At 36.4% G+C, this 18,252-nt stretch overlaps 3 protein-coding genes and 1 long non-coding RNA gene across 6 annotated transcripts; 2 read left to right on the forward strand and 2 right to left on the reverse strand.

The window, feature by feature from the left end:
• Positions 1-1,498: 1,498 nt before the first annotated feature.
• LOC120283641 (transcription factor TCP15-like) lies at positions 1,499-3,632 on the forward strand (the record flags this gene model as incomplete). The annotated part of the gene is made up of 1 exon (XM_039290349.1): positions 1,499-3,632. A coding segment is annotated over one exon (603 nt), but the record flags the coding sequence as incomplete, so codon positions are not given.
• A 559-nt stretch (positions 3,633-4,191) lies between these two features.
• Positions 4,192-6,926, forward strand: LOC120250489. 2 transcript variants are annotated; one of them, XR_005533023.1, is made up of 4 exons: positions 4,192-4,340; positions 4,428-4,537; positions 4,821-4,871; positions 6,761-6,926. It is a non-coding gene; the product is annotated as an uncharacterized LOC120250489 (long non-coding RNA). The 2 variants fall into 2 exon arrangements; XR_005533022.1 differs by lacking the exon at positions 4,821-4,871.
• A 3,354-nt stretch (positions 6,927-10,280) lies between these two features.
• On the reverse strand, positions 10,281-13,718 carry LOC120283787 (AP2-like ethylene-responsive transcription factor AIL1). 2 transcript variants are annotated; one of them, XM_039290527.1, is made up of 8 exons: positions 12,880-13,718; positions 12,708-12,790; positions 11,439-11,447; positions 11,270-11,364; positions 11,101-11,174; positions 10,945-10,995; positions 10,772-10,854; positions 10,281-10,679 (listed from the first exon to the last, which is right to left on the reverse strand). In XM_039290527.1, exons 1-8 carry the CDS (start codon positions 13,293-13,295, stop codon positions 10,534-10,536), a joined length of 957 nt encoding a protein of 318 aa, XP_039146461.1. In that variant the 5' UTR covers positions 13,296-13,718; the 3' UTR covers positions 10,281-10,533. The 2 variants fall into 2 exon arrangements, with proteins under 2 accessions (XP_039146461.1, XP_039146460.1); XM_039290526.1 differs by having other exon boundaries at positions 10,772-10,857; positions 12,880-13,716.
• A 685-nt stretch (positions 13,719-14,403) lies between these two features.
• On the reverse strand, positions 14,404-17,918 carry LOC120283786 (AP2-like ethylene-responsive transcription factor AIL1). Its single transcript, XM_039290524.1, has 9 exons — positions 17,770-17,918; positions 16,848-17,632; positions 16,622-16,704; positions 15,526-15,534; positions 15,339-15,433; positions 15,156-15,229; positions 15,021-15,071; positions 14,863-14,939; positions 14,404-14,778 (listed from the first exon to the last, which is right to left on the reverse strand). Exons 2-9 carry the CDS (start codon positions 17,480-17,482, stop codon positions 14,666-14,668), a joined length of 1,137 nt encoding a protein of 378 aa, XP_039146458.1. The 5' UTR covers positions 17,483-17,632; positions 17,770-17,918; the 3' UTR covers positions 14,404-14,665.
• Between the last annotated feature and the right edge of the window lie 334 nt (positions 17,919-18,252).

Raw genomic sequence — 18,252 nt, forward strand, 5'->3', positions numbered from 1 at the left:
CCTTATAAAGAGAGGGTCAGAATCACATGAGCCCACTTAAAAGAATTTAAAAAGAAAGAAGATTACCAACCTCTTTTATCACTTCTTTACTTATCTCAAACTAAAGGAAATGAACAGTCATGCCTTTGACAACTAACAATGTTTCTTCTTTTATCTCCTCTTTCTTAGTGTTCCAAGTGTTTTCTTTTCCATTCCTTTTTTATATAAAGTCACAAACATTCTTTCTTTTCAAACATCTCACCTTGTGTTTTTATCATTAGATATTTTTATATGCCCAAGTGATCATAACTTAAGTGTTCTTATTTTTTGGCTAATACTATAATAATTAGATAAGGAGAATTAATGGCATGTGTTTAGTTATGGTTTGACATTTATGCCCATCTATATATTTGCACACTATCTTGTTCCCTCTCATTCAAGCATATCAAATGTGTACCCCAAGCCCAATCAACATACATCTCCATGTTATACATTTAATAGTACGCTAACAATTCACTTATTTATTTTTTCACTATCATTAAAATAAACTAGGTTAAATGATTAAAAATGAAAAGACTTTTTTTTTTGAGATGAATTATGGATCAGCTGAGTCAGTGGTATACATAAGAGTGAAGTTAATACCTCAACACACCATGCATGATTGTCAAAAATAGATAAAGGACACAAATAATCTATGCACGAGAAGTCGGCTATCCAGTACCAATTGATCTCTATGGATACCTTTCTCTTGATATATTTGATTTCTATTCTTAAGAACTTCATTGGTAATATATTTGAAGTTTGATGGAAGGTCATAAAAGCATAACTACATAAAATGATACTATGTAACACATCACAATTATAAACTATCTATCATGAATGACTTTCATATACAAATGCTAAACACAGTGACATTCATACTTTAACCCAAACCCTAACCCTAGATGCAATGGCATCTGTGCAAGAGAAATAACATGGGGATCTCAACCATGGTTTTGAGAGAGAGGAGATGGGAAGTAAAGGAGAGAGAGAGAAAGAATGATTACTAGGGCAATAGTGGGACCCATATCACCATCTTTTCTTTGCAGACCCTCCCAATATTTTTTGACTTGCTAGTGTGGGACCCAACACTCCCTTCTCTCTTTCTTTCTCTCTTCTCTCTTCCTCTTTCCTCTGAGGCCACCACTGTCTTTATGGATTGAATGATAAAGAGCACCGCACGTGGAGTCTGAGCCAAGTGACTGCCCAACCACATTAAAATCCAAAACAATTTTTTTAAACCGAAATAAATCAAATAAATAAATCACAAAATTAACCATCCCTTCTTATAAATAAATAAAAATAAAAAAACCCTTAATAATATAATTCCTACTCATTCCATACATCCCCACTCAATTGTATTTGTTCCTTCAAGCTTTCCATCTCCTCTTCCTCCTCCAGTTTCCCATCCATCTTCTTCTTCTTGATCAAAATCACAACTATCATATTCTAATTAAACTTTTACCTTGCCATGGTCTGATCAAAACAAAAACAAATAAAATGGATCACCGAGATATCAGCGGCGGCAACTCTAGTGGTAACAACGGAGGCAGGTGGAGGTGGAGGTGGAGCTTGTCGGAGACCCAACTTCCCTCTCCAACTTCTTGAAAAGAAAGAAGATGATCCATGCTCTACTTCCACCTTCCCTTCTCTCGCAATCTCCACCACTCCTCCTCAAGATCTCTCCACCACCCCTTCCACCTCCACCGACCCCCCTAAGAAACCTCCTCCCAAGCGATCATCCACCAAAGACCGCCACACTAAAGTCGACGGCCGTGGCCGTCGCATTCGCATGCCTGCCTTATGGGCAGCCCGTGTTTTCCAACTCACTCGTGAGCTCGGCCACAAATCCGATGGCGAAACAATCGAATGGCTCCTCCAACAAGCCGAACCTGCCGTCATCGCTGCCACCGGCACTGGCACAATCCCTGCCAACTTCACCTCTCTCAACATCTCCATGCGTAGCTCAGGTTCTTCCATTTCTGCTCCCCATCATCTTCGCGGCGGCGCCGGTTACTTCTCCCATCAAAACTTTATGTACTCCTCATTACCTTACTCAACCTTTACGGCAATCTATGACTGATTCTCCAGCTCCCATCATCTTCTATGCTTAACTTCAACACTGATACTGACAATACTAGTGCTCGTAAACGCCGATGGCCTGAACAAGATATGATCATCATCATCATCATCATCAACATCAACAGTCAATTCAGCAGCAACAACAACAGCAGCAAATGGCAAGTAGTAGCAGTGGACATGGGCAGGTCCCCACAACACTATGGATGGTCACAAACCCTGGGAATCAAATTTCAGGTGGTGATTCATCTTGGCCTTTTCCATCCTTATCTGGGGCTGCCACCACTGCAGCAATGTTTAGAGGTTCAATGTCAAGTGGTTTGCATTTCATGAATTTTCCGGCACCGATGACTTTGATGCCTAGCCAACAACTAGGGTTAGGTACCGGGCACTGTCGGCGCAGGAGAGGCCGGGCACTTGAGCATGCTTGCGGCACTCAACGCTTATCGACCTTTTGGTACAGGAGGTGGAACTGGAGGTGCTAGTGGCGATCCGACAGGATCACGGCAACTGCAGCAACAAGGTGGTGGTGGTGGTGGTGGTGGAGGAGATCGTCATGATACAATGAGTGCCAGTGACTCTTAGCTTATATATATATATATATATAGATAGATAGATATATTTATATCTTCTCAAATCCATGCATGAGTTTGAGTTTCATCACTTCATTTCTTTTTAGGGTTTCTGAGATATAGTTTCCAATGAGTTGGGAATTTGATTGAGTCTGCTAGCTTTTCTTTCTTTGTTTTTTGAGCTATTGTGATGAGAGAGAGTGAGTGAGTGAGTGAGTCCTTGAATTCATGAAAGTGTTATCATACAATGATCATATTTCCATTATACTTTCCTTCTTTCAACCTCGATCTCCATGAACTTTGGAAATGCTTAATAAACCCTAGCAATCTAAAACCTATCTCTTATATACCTCCTGCAGCCCCCATTGAACAATATTGTTTGACAAGAACCTGTACTACCATCCATCCATATATTGTACCACCTTTTACCCCTCTTATATATATATATATATAAAAAGAGTATGTGTATTTGACTCAGATTCAAATTAAGTTTTGAATGAAAATGGAAATGGAGGGGATGGGGGGGCCAAATGAAGATAAACAGCATGGTTGAGCTGTCGGTTGTTTTGTTCCCATATTAGAGCTGTCACATGTTAATGTCATGGTGGTATTGAGGAAGCACCAAAGGGTCTCTTATGTGTTGTACACCACATATAGGCTTATCCTTTTAGTCTTGTCATGGTTTTTCTTTCACAAAAACAATATGCTGTGTGTGTATCAGTGTATGTGTGTGTGTGTGAGAGAGAGAGAGAGAGATAGCATGGCCTTCATCCTTTGCCATCACTCCTTTGTCTCTTAACTCATTCCCCCCTTTTCCTTCTGTTTGCTTTCTGGGAAACCACAACATCATCATCAACTCTCTCTCAACCCTTCTTCATCTTCTCCTTCATTCTTTCTACTCTATTTTAGTAATACTCTTCATCAATTCAGTTAATGTTTATTGCTAGTGATCATGAAATGGCAAGAGTTTTTGTTTCAACTTAATTTCAAGATTGAATGCATGCATGTAAGTTAAGTTATTCAATGGGTGGCTGCATTTGATGTATGATTTTCAGAAACATTATTCATTCACCCAAAGTTCATATAAAAGTCTTTATTTTGTTGGTCTTTTTACAAGGCTGGATAATATGAGACATTGTATGTTGAAGTTAAACTGGTGGGATGAAGTACAACCAAGAAAAGGAAATCTTAGATAAAGATTGTTTTCTAAGTCTCTATGTCTTTTGTCTAATTAAAAATATACCACATCTTATCATGTAATTTCTTATATATTTTTTTTTCAAATAATATATATATAAATACAAATACAGCCAATGGACAAAAGAAGATAAAAGTCAAAAAAAAAAATATATATATATATAGATGTAGCCAATGGATATTTGACACGTCATAAAAATAAATATACTGTCAGATTTTGTACAAACTTAGTCAAAGTCAACTCCAATCCCAAGAAAGCCCAAAAATTTCGGTTACTTAACTGTAAGTTCAAAGAACCCCCTAAAAAAGTTTGAATTTATGAATTAGTCCTTTCATTTCAAAGAACAACTTCAACTTTAACTTCAAATCGAAAATGGCGAACTTTCTCAAACCCCTCGCGGTTCCAATCTGGATCTTTTCCTCTATTTATCTTCTTCTTCTCCTTCGGATTCGCAGTGAATTGCTCCAATCCGGGTAATCGTCTCCTCAAATTCTTCAATTCATTTTTTCAGATGGTTTTTTTTTTCCCATTTTTACGGATTTTTTTTGGGGGCATTTTAGGTTTCAATGTCATGAGTTTTGATCTCAGATAAGGGATGGAGAAATCTCAGTTTATGTTTTTCTCTGATCTCTTTGATTTAAGAGAAGGAGTTGTGAAATCGAAGCTCAAGGTGTGAGATTTTATTTTTATTTTATTTTGGTTATTTTAATGGTGTTTTGCTTAAAATTAGGCTTCGGAGCCGCCATTTATGGCCAATGTGCTTTGAATGGAGTGTTTAAATTTATGAATGTTTAATGGGAATGCATTTATTTGTTGGATATAATGATAATGTTGGATAAAGTTTGTTTTTTTTTAATCAATTTTTTTCACTTTTGGTTGCTTTTAGGATTCTGCATTCCAGCAAACTTGCATTAATTTATTGACATCCCATTGAAATTTCACTAATGTTTCAGTGCAGGGATGTTGTAAAAGAGGTCTTACATCCCTATTTTTTGTTGATAAAGGTGACACCTTTTCTTTGACCTAGTTGCTTCTTCTTCTCATTTTTTGGCTTTCCTATCTTTTGGAGTCTTTGATTATATTTAGCATAATATATAATTTCTAAAACATTTTGTTGAATTTCATAGTAATCAACTCAAGCACATGAGATGCCTTAGAAACAAACCTTGTGTGTGTGTGTGTGTGTGTGTGATTATTTGGTTTCAGTATTAATCTTGTTTAATGCCTCTCATTAATGCCTCTCATTATTTTGCTTCAGTTAGTGCAAATAAATTAAGGTCTTTTGTATAGTCTTTGGCCATCCTGTCATTTAAGCAGGATGTGATGATACTAAGATCATGATGCCTCCTTTCTCTTTAGATTTTAAGAGCCTTTGTTTCACAAACAGTAATTTTTCTAGATAGAGTAGAACTAAAACCAACTGTTATGCTACTACTTTGTTGGCAGGTTCATCTTAATAACTTCTTTGTTCTCCTGCTTCAGAAAGACATGATTTTGTTAGTTTCTCTTTGTGCTCTTGAAGTGTTCCTGATTGAAATAATTCCCAACCTTATGTCCTATTTTGAGGAAAGAAATCAGAGATGCCCAGTCTTTCCTTTGCAGCTTGCCCTTACATTAAACTACCTGATACCATCTTAGACAATGTTTTAGTGGAGTAAATGCTTGAACACTCTACCTACATGAAGTTCTTCATGATCAAACAACAAATTCACTTCAACTTATTGTACTTATTTATCAGTTTATAGTTGTTTCTTAATTAACAATGATTTATGACAAGCTTGAGATGACTGTTAATATATCTTCGTTGAGTATTGACTCTGTTAGAACTCTCACATTTATGGTCCCTCCATATTCCCTGTGACCTCTGGTACAGATCATATGGCAGTTGGAAAAAGCCGAAGAAAGCGCTTCCATGCGCACCAAAAAATCTTGTAAAACAGCATGTCTTTGACTAATTTCCTAATAACCGATGAGCATGGTGGTTCTATGTGCATGGATTCTTATGACCTTCAAATAAAATTCACCTGATTCATCACACCTTTGTCAACTTTGTCTTCCATGCTTATAAATGAACAAAGATAACATCTCTCCTTTTCCCAATTCTCCATAGTCCAAGTCCACATCTCCTTTACATTGTTGAGCTGTCATTTTCGTACTCTGTTTTCCTTGTCTTTTTTTTTTTTCCCCCTTTTTTCTTACGGTTAAAGGTTCTCTGTTCTGATGCCTTCTTTGTTTCTATGATACAGTATGACTACTGATTCTTTATACCATTGGACGAGTTATTCCTTTTTTTTATGCAAATTCTCTTTTGGTTTCTACTTGGAAGAATGCAAATGTTTGGTAGATTTTGTTAGCATGTTGGAAGATATGTACCAAGTCTGGATTAATTTGGCAAACTGCTTTAGTGGTTATGTCCTACAAGATTCTTATGAAGGTGAAAAGTTGGATTTTGGCATTGTCCTAATTTACTGCATTCTGGCATCCACAATGCACACACACACACACACACAATCTTTAGTTAAAACCATTCAGTCAGCAGAATCAGTTATCATTTTTTTTATAACATAAACCTTTAGAAACATTTATTGTTTGTGTTGTCAAAAAGATCCATTAGTTTGTAGTTTTCCTTCTATTACTATTCCTTATAATGCCGATAAATGGATTGAATATATTTGAGTTCTATTTCCTGCTGTGCTTTTAGTTCGAATTGCATTTTTTGCTTCTCCAATGAAATCTGTTACTTATATACAGTGAGTGTGTGAAACATTGTACTGCCATTTCTCTTAAACACTGCAGTTTTATTCTTGTTAGTATTTTATATCTGCATTTCAATTTTCTATGTTAATATTCTTGAATTCTTGGGAGATTCCTTAATTGTTTATGGTGCTTGCAGGAGTTTGGGCAAATTGGGAGCTTGTTATATAGTTCGGAAAAAGATTGTTCTCATTGTTAAATTGTGAATTTGTGATTATGATGAGAAACTAAAATCCATTGACGGCATTGCATTGAATTATTGATTTTTGGATGGATTCCATTACTAAAGTGTTCCCCTTTGTTTGTTTGCTATTTTAATTTTTACTTGTGAAACGCCTGTGTAACCTTAAAATTTCTATAATTAATATTTGCACATAAATATCCTTTTATGTGTTTACCCATGTAAAATCTCCAACATTGCACATGCCTATCAATTAAACATTGCTTATTTCACTAATTCCATTTAAGTTCAATTTATTGTATCAAAGGTCTAAATATGATAATTATATAAAATAAAATAAAATTTAAAATGCCAAAAACATCCACCTCTTGATCTATTGGCACTAAATCCTCTGCATAAGGTGTTCGTGTCTTTACCAAATAGAATGAATTCAAATCTCTGCTCAACAGGATGAGGGCAGACGACGAGCGTGAGTTTAACCTCAACTCAAATATATGAGGGACACAATTGTGTTAGATATTAATTGTACATTTATGCACCTCCTTCACACTTGTCCTATCGATATTTTATATATATATAAAAAATCCTATAGATAATTAATAATAAAAAAAAAATCATGTGAAATGCTAAACATTATGTATGTGAAACAGTAACTAGTTCGTTATATGCATAAATAATGTAAAAGATATTTCACCTATATTATCTCTATTGTTATTAAGTCACAATGAGTAGTTACTTCACTATTAATTTTTAAGGATATATGAAGGCGAAAATTTCACAAGGTTATACAAATATTGTGAAAGTGAATACAAAAGACACGTGGCGGAAGGTGAGGTGGGGAGTACAAGAATTGAAACAGGAGAATTGATCTTCATCTTTTTCCTCCCAAAATCCAATTTTTTTTATTTTTTATTTGCATTAATTGATTGAATGTTTTGGTTATGGACTCTTTCTTATGCTTATTTTATTATCTTACTTGTATTTGAAGTTTTTTTTTTTTTGGTGATGTTTTTGGTTAGGATTTCAAGGTTTAGAGTATTGATTTAGAGTTGCTTATGGTTAGTATTTGAATTTAAGTTTCATTTTACTTTTCCTATTTGTGAATTTTTATTTGGGTTTTAGAAGTTAGATCATGTTGCTAAGAATGGTATTCTTATTCTTATTAACCCAAACATTTTTATTTTTATTTTATTTGTTTTATGAATTGATGAATGATTGCAATTTTTGTGTTAGGGCTTCTTAAAAGGAATGTTATGCTTGATGGTTGTACACAAGTTTCCATTGTTGCAGATCTTGAAATGGTAGCTGAGACAATTGTTATGGAGGATGAAAAACTAGTTGGTGGGTCAGAAATTTTACATTTTAAATGCCTTTTTAATTAGAGTTTTCATCACAATGAACTTATTTACTTAAATCACTTAATTTAAAACTTATTACAGAGATGGGATTGTCACTTTCGCAATGGCCGAATAGTCAAGCATTTGATTTCAATGCAGATGATTGAGGGTTTAACTCTTTTCTAATATGTGATTGAGATGTAAATAAAATGTGTATGTGCAGTGACTTATCCATATTAATTATAGCTGGTCTAACTATTCTAATAAGAAAAATTATGAAAGAAAGGTTACGAAAATAATACAAAAGGCCGAGAGGGAAAAGCTAAAGCATGGTCACCAGAATGAGCTCTTTCTTGAGTTCAGTCAAGCTCAAGGTAATTCATTTTACTGCTATTTTAAGAGCATTAGATGTTTTGATCAATTTCATTGACAACAACAAGCCTTTCAGGTATTATTTTCCTTGGAATTATGATTATCAAGAACATAGTTGCTTCAAAATGTTATTTCTTAGGTAATTTGTGTGTTTTTTTATGGATATGTATCACATTTAAAATATATCTTTAAGATATGCATTTTGTATGTTGTATTTCTGATGGGTTTCGTGGAAAGTTTTTCTTGCTGAACATGGTGAAGTCATCTCGCTTAGTTTCAAAATCAAGCTATTCTCTGGTTTTTCTCTATCACAGTCTGACACGTGTTTTTTAACCACAACATAAAAAAAATAACAATATACATGTCAAATGATGATAGTAGAGAACAGATTGGTTTTGAAACCATGTGAGATGATGTATTTCAAAGACCATCCCGAGTAGAATAATGGTGAAATTTGTATCTTGGGCGATCCTACTCGGGTCTTTGCCAGGTCTACTTGCACTCAAAAAGAAAATGCTACTTTGTCAGTCGAATCTCAATATGTATGTTGATTCTATCGCGCAGATATATATTTTTTTGGGAAGAGGAGCGGGACGAACCCACTAGAGACCCAGGGGACGCGCATGCCTCGGTGGAACAAGTGGGGGACGTGGTGCGCTCACGTGCGCCTGGAACCACCCATACACAACCACTATTCACAACTCCTGAAATGTCGCTTAGCTCGAGCGAAAATCGAACTCTCACCACTCGGTGAGGAGCTCTATCGACGATCCGGGTGTCATGGGAATAGGGCCGAAGGTTGTTGGTCTATCACGCAGATTTTCCTCATGGTTTGCAAGTTGGTAACTCAGTTATAGATGCAATCTTGTTATTGAAACCAGGAAATGATGCATGATTGATTTCTTCAGCCAAAAAAAACAAAATTTTTGATATTCATGGTTGATGATTGTAATTACTCACTTAAATACTAGATGGGACTTAAATACTTTCTCGTCTGTTCTTGCTCTGCGTTTGATATTTTTCGCATTAAGAATCCATATCAATCAACTTTAATTGGTGCGTTGTGAACAGATTCCGCCGGAGAAAAACAAGCTCAAAGATGAGCAAAAGAGCAATGGAAGTTGATATCGCTATGACTACACGCCGAGCTTTCTCAGATGTTATTGTTACAGTCCAATCTAGTTTCACAAAACAAATCTTGATCAACCAACTCTCTTGGTTCCTCTTCCGCCGGAGCTCTAACCTAATCATATCAAGTTACAAGCAATACTGAAACCTAATTCTTCTATTTAGGTCCAGAGAGCACAAGATATCCGATCTCCATCCAAGATATCTGCAAAGTGCCGCCAATTCTGGTGGAACGATAGACAACACCAAAGACAACAACTCCAACAGCAAAGGCAATGAATTGCGCCAGACGACCCGTCAGATTAGCATTTGTCGAGTCGTAGATAGAGCTCTCACCCGAGTGGTGAGAGTTCGATTCCGATTGAGAGCGTTTACGGGAGTTGTGAATAGTGGTTGTGATACGGGTGATTTCGGTACCACGCGTGACACTCGTCCCCTCACTGTTCGACGGGCGAGCATGCATCGCGTCCCCTGGGTCTCTAGTGGGTTCGCCCCGCTCCTCTTTCCCAAAAAAAAAAGCAATGGATTGCTTGTTATCAACATATTGACAGAACGCTCTTGTTTCGAGTGAATATCGATAGTAATTGTGATACATACAGAATACTTGTATGAAACTCCAGTCTGACAACAATTGACAACAATTGACAACAAAAAGCTTTCACTTTCACTAAAAATTGCTGAAGACTCTTTAAGTTCTAGATCCGATGACAACTCTCAGTGTATAGTGTCCCATAATTAGATTGTGATTTAAGTAGGAAAAACAAAAACTATGGAACATCCCCAGAGATGGTGAATAAAATGGTGAGCTGGGAACAAGCAACCAAACTTTTTATCATTGATCTTGAAAAAAATAAAAAAAGGAAAAAGAAGAAGTTGAAGAAGAATCCTCTGGTTTCATGTCTCCTGTTTGCAGGTATCATCTAATCGTTTCAGAGTTCCTCCCTCGTAGTAGTTACTAATATCAAAATTTGTCACTGCGTGAGCTCCTCGCAGTTCAATGGCTGCGATATCATAAGCTTCGGCAGCTTCTTCTTCCGTGTCTAATCACCAAAGTTTAGTCCAGAAGATATCACAACTGTTTATGCAATTACATCGAAAAGTGTAAGACCAAATGATGGAGAATAATGCTTACCAAAGGTTCCGAGGTAGATGTCTTTAGCGTCCCGGCTTTCACCAACCCGACCTATCCTTGCTTGCCATTTCCCATCTTTCCGCCTTCTGGAAGGGAAAACAGAAAAAAATTAGATGAGAAGTGAACCATAGGTGGATAATAAGCATGGAATGTGTTTTGGTTTCAGTACGCACCTCGTCACACCTCTGTACATTGATGCTCCTCGTGAGAAGCAACTACTTTGCCTGCCATAGGAATGTACAAGAAAACGATGCTTTGTTCAAGATATTCAAAGAGTAATAGAGCAGTTTTGCATGGAGAAATAAATAAATATATATATATATATATACCTCCGAACATAGGCAACAAATTCCTCATGGGACATTTTCGTCATTATCTCCATTTCTTTCTCATATTCTGAGATCTGTAGGTCAAGCCAAAAGAAAAAGTGAATCTCACAATCTACCTATAAAAGACAAGAATAATAAAAGAAAGGCATGGTCTACTTCAGAATCTCACAGGGAAGTTTAGTTTTCCATTTGGCCCTGGACCGAAGTATTTAAGAGCTGCCAGGTCATGCGACCTTGCTGCCTGTTCCTCAGACTCATAACTACCTACATGCATTTCAAATTTGGCTCACATAATAAAATAAGAATGGCACCAAATCATAGTCAAAAAATATTCTCACCTAAGTACACTGGAGTGCCATCGTCAATAATATATAGGCAGCACGAAATCCCACCATCAGGCAAGTCCCAGGATCAAAAGACAGAAGAACTGGGGTCAGAAGAAAGGCCACACATGAAATTTAAGGACATAATATAAGTAAATACACAAGTATGAACAGACATGAACCCTCTGATATAGGCCACCTTGCCACAGGCTGAAACAAAATGCCTCATTTGTTATATGAAATATCAAACTTACTCAAAGGTTAGGAAAGCTGCTTGTTTTCCATTTAAAGCAAGAATTTGAAAGCCACTCATGCGAAAAGCTATAATTTTAAGAACATAAAATGGCACATCTTTCTTGAAATGCATCTTGAAAATTTCTAAAGAGTCCAAGAGCAACTTAAATATTACTGTTAATTTGCCATTTGACTAGAAAACCTAAGGATCAAGTACTTCAGTAATTGATGTATAGTAAACTAAGGACATTACACTAACTATAACTGCAACAATGCACATGCATGGTATTAATACAATAAACAACCCACAGTACTGAAAAAATTCAATAAGGTCGAATGATCCACGGGGACATCAACACTTGACAGGATGGAAACTAGAGGCAAAAATCCCTTTTTGCTTATTCTGATAAAGCCTTCACTGCACAACACAACCCACTTTACTCTAAACACAATCAGCACATATTAAATATGCCACAAAAAGAACACTTTCTAGCGATCCATATCCCAAAAGAATTCTTTCAGAGAACTTCCGCGAGTATTGCTAAACTATTGAACTCAATTGGGCAGTACCATATATCTCATTTTTCCAAAATTCATGCTACACAACCCTGGATACAGAATGTTACAAAATAACAAAAAATAAAATCTTTCACAAAAATAAGATCATCATTCAAACAAAATTTGGGATCGCCATCTTTCCTCACATCTTGCACGGTTGTCCTATATGCTAATCCAAAGCCACCAACCTCTTCATGGGTTTCACATATAGTGAAACCGCTCAGCTAGTCAGCTTATGTCAGTCCTTAAAGAGTTCTTCAGGAACACAATTGAGGGCAACAAATAAAGAGCAGCAATCCCTCAAATTCAACTGCTTCCAAAATTTTTTATAACCTGATGTAAAAGGCAGTTGCTATTTGGCAAACTAGTGATGATGCCTCAAAATTAAGACTTTCAAATTAAGACTACATACACTCAAGAACATCTATAAAACAACAACGATAATTCTTGTTGGAAAAAACATGAAACAAATAGTTACAAAGCATTCCATACCATGTTTGCCTTTTCTTTTCCTCCCTTCAACATGGCTAGTGTTATCCCAAAGATGCGCCTCAAATTTCCCACTCCATTTTAGCCTGCAAATAAGGAAATCAAACCAATCATTAACATTCTTATTATGACCATCAAAATCAAGCTATATTTTGAGTTATCTTCAAAAACTCACTTTGTCACTCCATGGTAGTTAGACGAACGCGGAGCAGCATACTTCTTCATGGCTGCCGCCACTAAAGTTCCAACCTTTCTTTCCTCCTTCTTCTCGGGCACTATCAGTCCAGGTCTACACTCACCGGAATTCTTCTCTGGAGCCTCTTCCAAGGCATTCGATTTATTCTCACCGGCGATATCATCCACCAAAACAGCGTCCCAGGCTTCGGCTTCATGAGATTTCGAAGCTTCTTCACTGGGCTCTTGGGTAAGCTTCTCAGATGGCGTTTCCAAGACGAAGTCCCCGGCGTCCTTCTCTGCGGCGACGGTGGCTTCGGATCCGTCGTCGTCGTTCAAGGAAGGCAAGACTGGCTTCGGATTAAGATTTCCCAAGGGATTTGGAACCTCCATTGGATCTGGGAAATTCTCGGTCATTGCTCCAAAACCCTCAATTGCTCTTTCTTTTTCGAATAACAACAATTCCACTAATCAAACTTCGAAAAATCTCCCCCAAAGAAATCAAACACCAAACAAAATGTCAAAATCAGGAAAAAAAGAGGGGCAAAATCTAAAGGAAAAGAACCGATCCCAAAAGGCAAAGGAAAAAAAAAAACACTACTTTCAAGAAAATTTCAACGAAAAATTTGCAAGTACTAAAGGAATCAAAGAGAAAAGATTGAAATTCAGCGAAATTCAAGGACTCAGCAATGTTGATTTGGATCTTGATCAGAAGAAAGGAAAACCCTAGAAACGAGGGGGGTTTTGATCGTGATCCAAGAGACAAAGGGAACCCGGAGGATGGGGACTCGTCGGTGAGGTTACCGAACGGTGACGAGATCCCTCAAAATTAGAGTCTAGAGTCTAGAGTCTAGTGAAACCATGTCCAGGTTTTGAAACGCGCGTGCCTCTATCACATCACGCTTGCCACCTTGCCCAATTACCGTATTCCACGTGTACTATTCGGATCTCGCAGAAGAAAACAATGAAATTATTCTCATCATTTTCTATTTTCTTATTTTCATTTTTTCCTCATAAAAAAACAATTATATATAATAATTTCTTATAAATATTTTTAATAATTGGTGGACGAACCCTTGTTCACAAACTGACAAAATATCTAAGTATGAAAACAGACTTACAACCCAATTTTTTTATCGAAGAATAAAAATACACGTGTCTTTGCCACATTTGTCATATATATCTTTGTGTGTACAGTTGACAAAAAAATTTGTGATTGAAAAATCTAAAGAAAAATGGGTATATTAATAACATTAACAATAATATTCCAACAGGAATGACGATTGTAATTGATTTGAGTTATATTCATAGATGATGCAATCTATATATATAAAAACAATTTATTTGTATAGAATTTTTATTTTTATTTTTATGTTCTAAGCTTTAACAATTGATAAAAATAAATCAAGATTTTTTTATCTGTAAACTGTAAATAATTCACTTATATATATATATATATGTGGGTGTGTGTATGTGTGTAATTATTCAATAGCGGATATGAAGATGGAAAAAAGGAACAAGAGAATCAAAATAAACAATCTCCCCCAAAGTAACCTCCAAAGAACAGCCTCTTTAATAAGGTTACATACACAGAAGGGAGATCTCACTCAAGATAAAAACAAAGGAGATCTCATAGCTGTAAAAGTTAACCCCAATTCAGCCACCACTGGCCACATATCTCATCAAAATAAACAATGAATTCATTAACAAGTAAGTTATAGGGGGGTGCAAAATTCATGCTTCCATCTTCAGCTGCTGTGAAGTGTTATGTCACACATAGCTATGCATCACCTGTCAATTAGATCAGTGTAGTTACTGATGTCGAAGTTCGTTATCGCATTCAACCCCCGTAGTTTGATGAGGCCGATGTCGTAAGCTATCGCAGCTTCTTCTTCCGTATCTAGCATTATTATTTGATGATTATTGTTTAATGGAATGGCTGTTTAAACAAACTAACGATGGCTACAGAAAAGAGAACACTCACCAAAAGCTCCGAGGAAAATAGCTCTAGTGCCTGCAACTGAGCCTAGACGAGCTTGCCATTTCCCGTCTTTTCCTCTTCTACAGTATGGAAATAGCTAGATTAGCTCCAAATAAAGAACGTATCAGCTATAACAAAAGAAATGAAATGAAAGGGATTACCTTGTAACTCCTCGATACGAAGAAATTCCTCTTGAGAAACTTCTACTTCGCCTGCAACACAAAGATACTTGATCATAATGAGAAATGCAATCACTGAATCAAACCTGCATTTAATGTTCAAAAGTATGAATATACCTTCTAAGACATTGAATCCATTCATCCTGGGACATGCTTGTCATTTCCTCGAGTTCCTTCTCATATTCTGATATCTGCATAAGTGCCCCACAGTCACAACACCAAAAAAAAATTGATATATTGAAAAATGGGACATTCATAAGTTCCTACAAGACAAGAATCAGGATATGGAAAAAGACTAACAGGAAAATTTAATTTGGTACTGGAGTTTGGACCCCAGTATTTAAGGGCAGCAAGGTCATATGCTCTAGCTGCATCTTCCTCAGTGTCATAACCTCCTGCACGGGACACCGATGATAATTGTAAGCAACGTGTTTGCGTACCACAATAACAAGATGTGTGGAACATCAGTGGCAAACATTGACTTTACCTAGATAGACTGATGCATTGCGGCAGCAGGAACAGATGGCACAAAAGAAAAAAGATTAGTAAACAACAAATGCATTAAATGAAAACAAAATGACAAAACTTTGTACGCAAGAATTTTAGTTTTATCCTCAGCTTTGAGTCAAAAGGTTGTGGCCTTTAAATTCAATTCACTCGAAGAGGAAGTCATACTGGTTAAGTACAATCCAACTGGATGGACAAAGAAAATAGAATGACACAACTTATTCAAAAGTTAAAATAAAATCATTACTTTGTTGTTCGCTCAAATAGTGACAAACACAATCACTGCAATAGATATACTGATAACCAATTAATAGGGTGATAATCAAGCTCAAGGACTATCAGATCAATAACGCTAAATACAGGAAAAGAGGAGATATAGGATCCCATATCACCATGACATATTTGGTAAAAAAAATCTAAGCAATGAATGCTTAAGCACGTTTGCACAACTTTGTCTCAAGAGTCCATCTTCACCTAGAACAAGTATTGTGTATTAATTAAGAGTAATTTTACCAAGATAAACAGTATGTAACTATCAACTGTATATTTTGAATCCATTGTTTAATTCATAGAGAAAATAATGGTTTAAAAGAAAACAAAGCAGATGGTGGACAAAGACAAATAACAAAGAAGGAAATGATGCCCAGAACTACAGATGGCACAAAACAGTATGAATTTTGTGCATTAACTCTAGTATCAATAAACACATATACGAACTTATTATACTTCCATGACACGTGCCCATAGAAGCTTTCAAAAACAGATAAACAAGAATGAAATGATTTTGTAATTACAAAATCAACATATTTCACAAAATTCATTATTTGGTTAGAAAAGAAAAAATTAATGAACTTCCAACTGCTGACTTTGCCAACTTAGACTTTCTCGTTAATTGTCAAATAATATAACCTGAATTATACGCCTGCAATTTTAGCTTGACATAAGCATTGAAATAATCCAGTGAGAAACCAATGCATCCAGGGCATATTCATGCTTTTATTAGTAACAAGGATGATATAAGTAAACCTTCAATGTCCATAAAAATTACCAGATAATTCTTAACAATGAAGATGTACCTTGCTTTCCTTTACGCCTCCGGCTTTCTATGTTGATGGTGCCATCCCACAAATGAGCTTCAAATTTCCCACTCCACCGATGTCTGTAAGTAGTAAAGTCATTTATCAAATCATACTATACATCTCTAAAGACAGAAGCATCCACTACCTTCAAAACTTCAGCTTTAACTGAAAAAACACAAAAGAATCTATAACAAAGTAGGTAAGCATTTTCTTCAGAACTCACTTAGTAACACCATGATAACTTGATGATCTCGGAACAGGTGCCTTCTTCGGAGCAACAATAGCAGAGTCATCACCAACCTTCTCCACTAAAGCTTTGTCCGCATCCTCGACCAATATTAAATCCCCAGAAACCCCCAACAAAGCATTGTCCCTCTCAGTAATCCCCACAGAAACCATAGTCCCACTCTCAGCTAAAAAAGAACCGGCATTCATTCCAGAGCTCTCAATGGAAGCAATGGGCTCACCAAAGGCTACAAAAGAATCATCCTTCTTCTCATTGCTCTCAATGGCAAAAATTGCATCAATCTCAGCCACCAATGAACCATCCTTCTCCCGTCCACTCTCGGAGACATTTATAGAACCATTAACAGCTTCTAAACAACCATTCTCCTCACCAGTCTTCTCAACAGCAACTAAAGCATTAACAATACAGCCTCCATCATTTTCCAAGGACCCACCTTTCTTCTCCTTACTCTCAGAACAAATAATAAGAGAAGAACCAGCTTCCAAGGAAGCATCTTTCTTCTCATCACAAGCACTAATATCAAAAGCAATCATAGGATCACCATCAACTTCCAAGGAGCCAAATTTCTCAGTATCCGCGCAACTAGATGCAAAACCGGCAAAGTCCGGCATTGATGTTTCATCGACTGATTGATGGTAAGCGCCGGCAGCCACCAAGGAGCCATCGATCTCCTTTGAGTCGCCGGGAAGCTCAAATTCTTGAAGCTCCTCGGAGGAGGCCACCGGCGAACCCCGGCTCCGAATCTCTCCTCCTCTTTCTCACTAACAAAAACGATTAAATTCACCAAAAATAAATAAATAATAAAGAAAAAAAATTCCACAAATACCAAAAAATCTATTTGAAACTAATGTTGATTTGATTCAAAGAAAAAACGAAGAAAATAGATTAAAGAACATACCTTTCATAATCGAATCCAGCGTGTTTGCTTGAATTTCAACGCAAATCAAAAGATTTGGGATAATGAGAAGCGATTTAAGAGAAAGAATCGAAGGGAAACCGGAGGGATTAGAGCACTAGGGCACGGGGAAGGAGACGCTGTTCTGATGAGGATTCTGACCGTAGATTTAAAGAAGATGCGTATCTCGATATGTTTGGTTTCCGTGATGCCTCAAGATTCGCGACTGATGGATGTGTGAGAATCTCAAGAAGTGGGAACCCTAGGGAGAGCATATCACGAGATGAGCCAGAGCTTAATTAAATAATTATTAAATCGAAATCCAAATTAAATATAGTAAATTATCGAATTTATATATATATCACGCTTTATTGAAGAAAAAAAAAACAACATAGAACAAAAAAAAATGCTGAACAAATATAAATTAATATAAAAATAATGACAACAACAACAAAAACATAAATTACAAAACTAAAACATTCACGA

The sequence above is a fragment of the Dioscorea cayenensis genome, chromosome 19 (genome assembly GCF_009730915.1).
Source record: "Dioscorea cayenensis subsp. rotundata cultivar TDr96_F1 chromosome 19, TDr96_F1_v2_PseudoChromosome.rev07_lg8_w22 25.fasta, whole genome shotgun sequence".
Classification (NCBI taxonomy): Eukaryota; Viridiplantae; Streptophyta; class Magnoliopsida; order Dioscoreales; family Dioscoreaceae; genus Dioscorea; species Dioscorea cayenensis.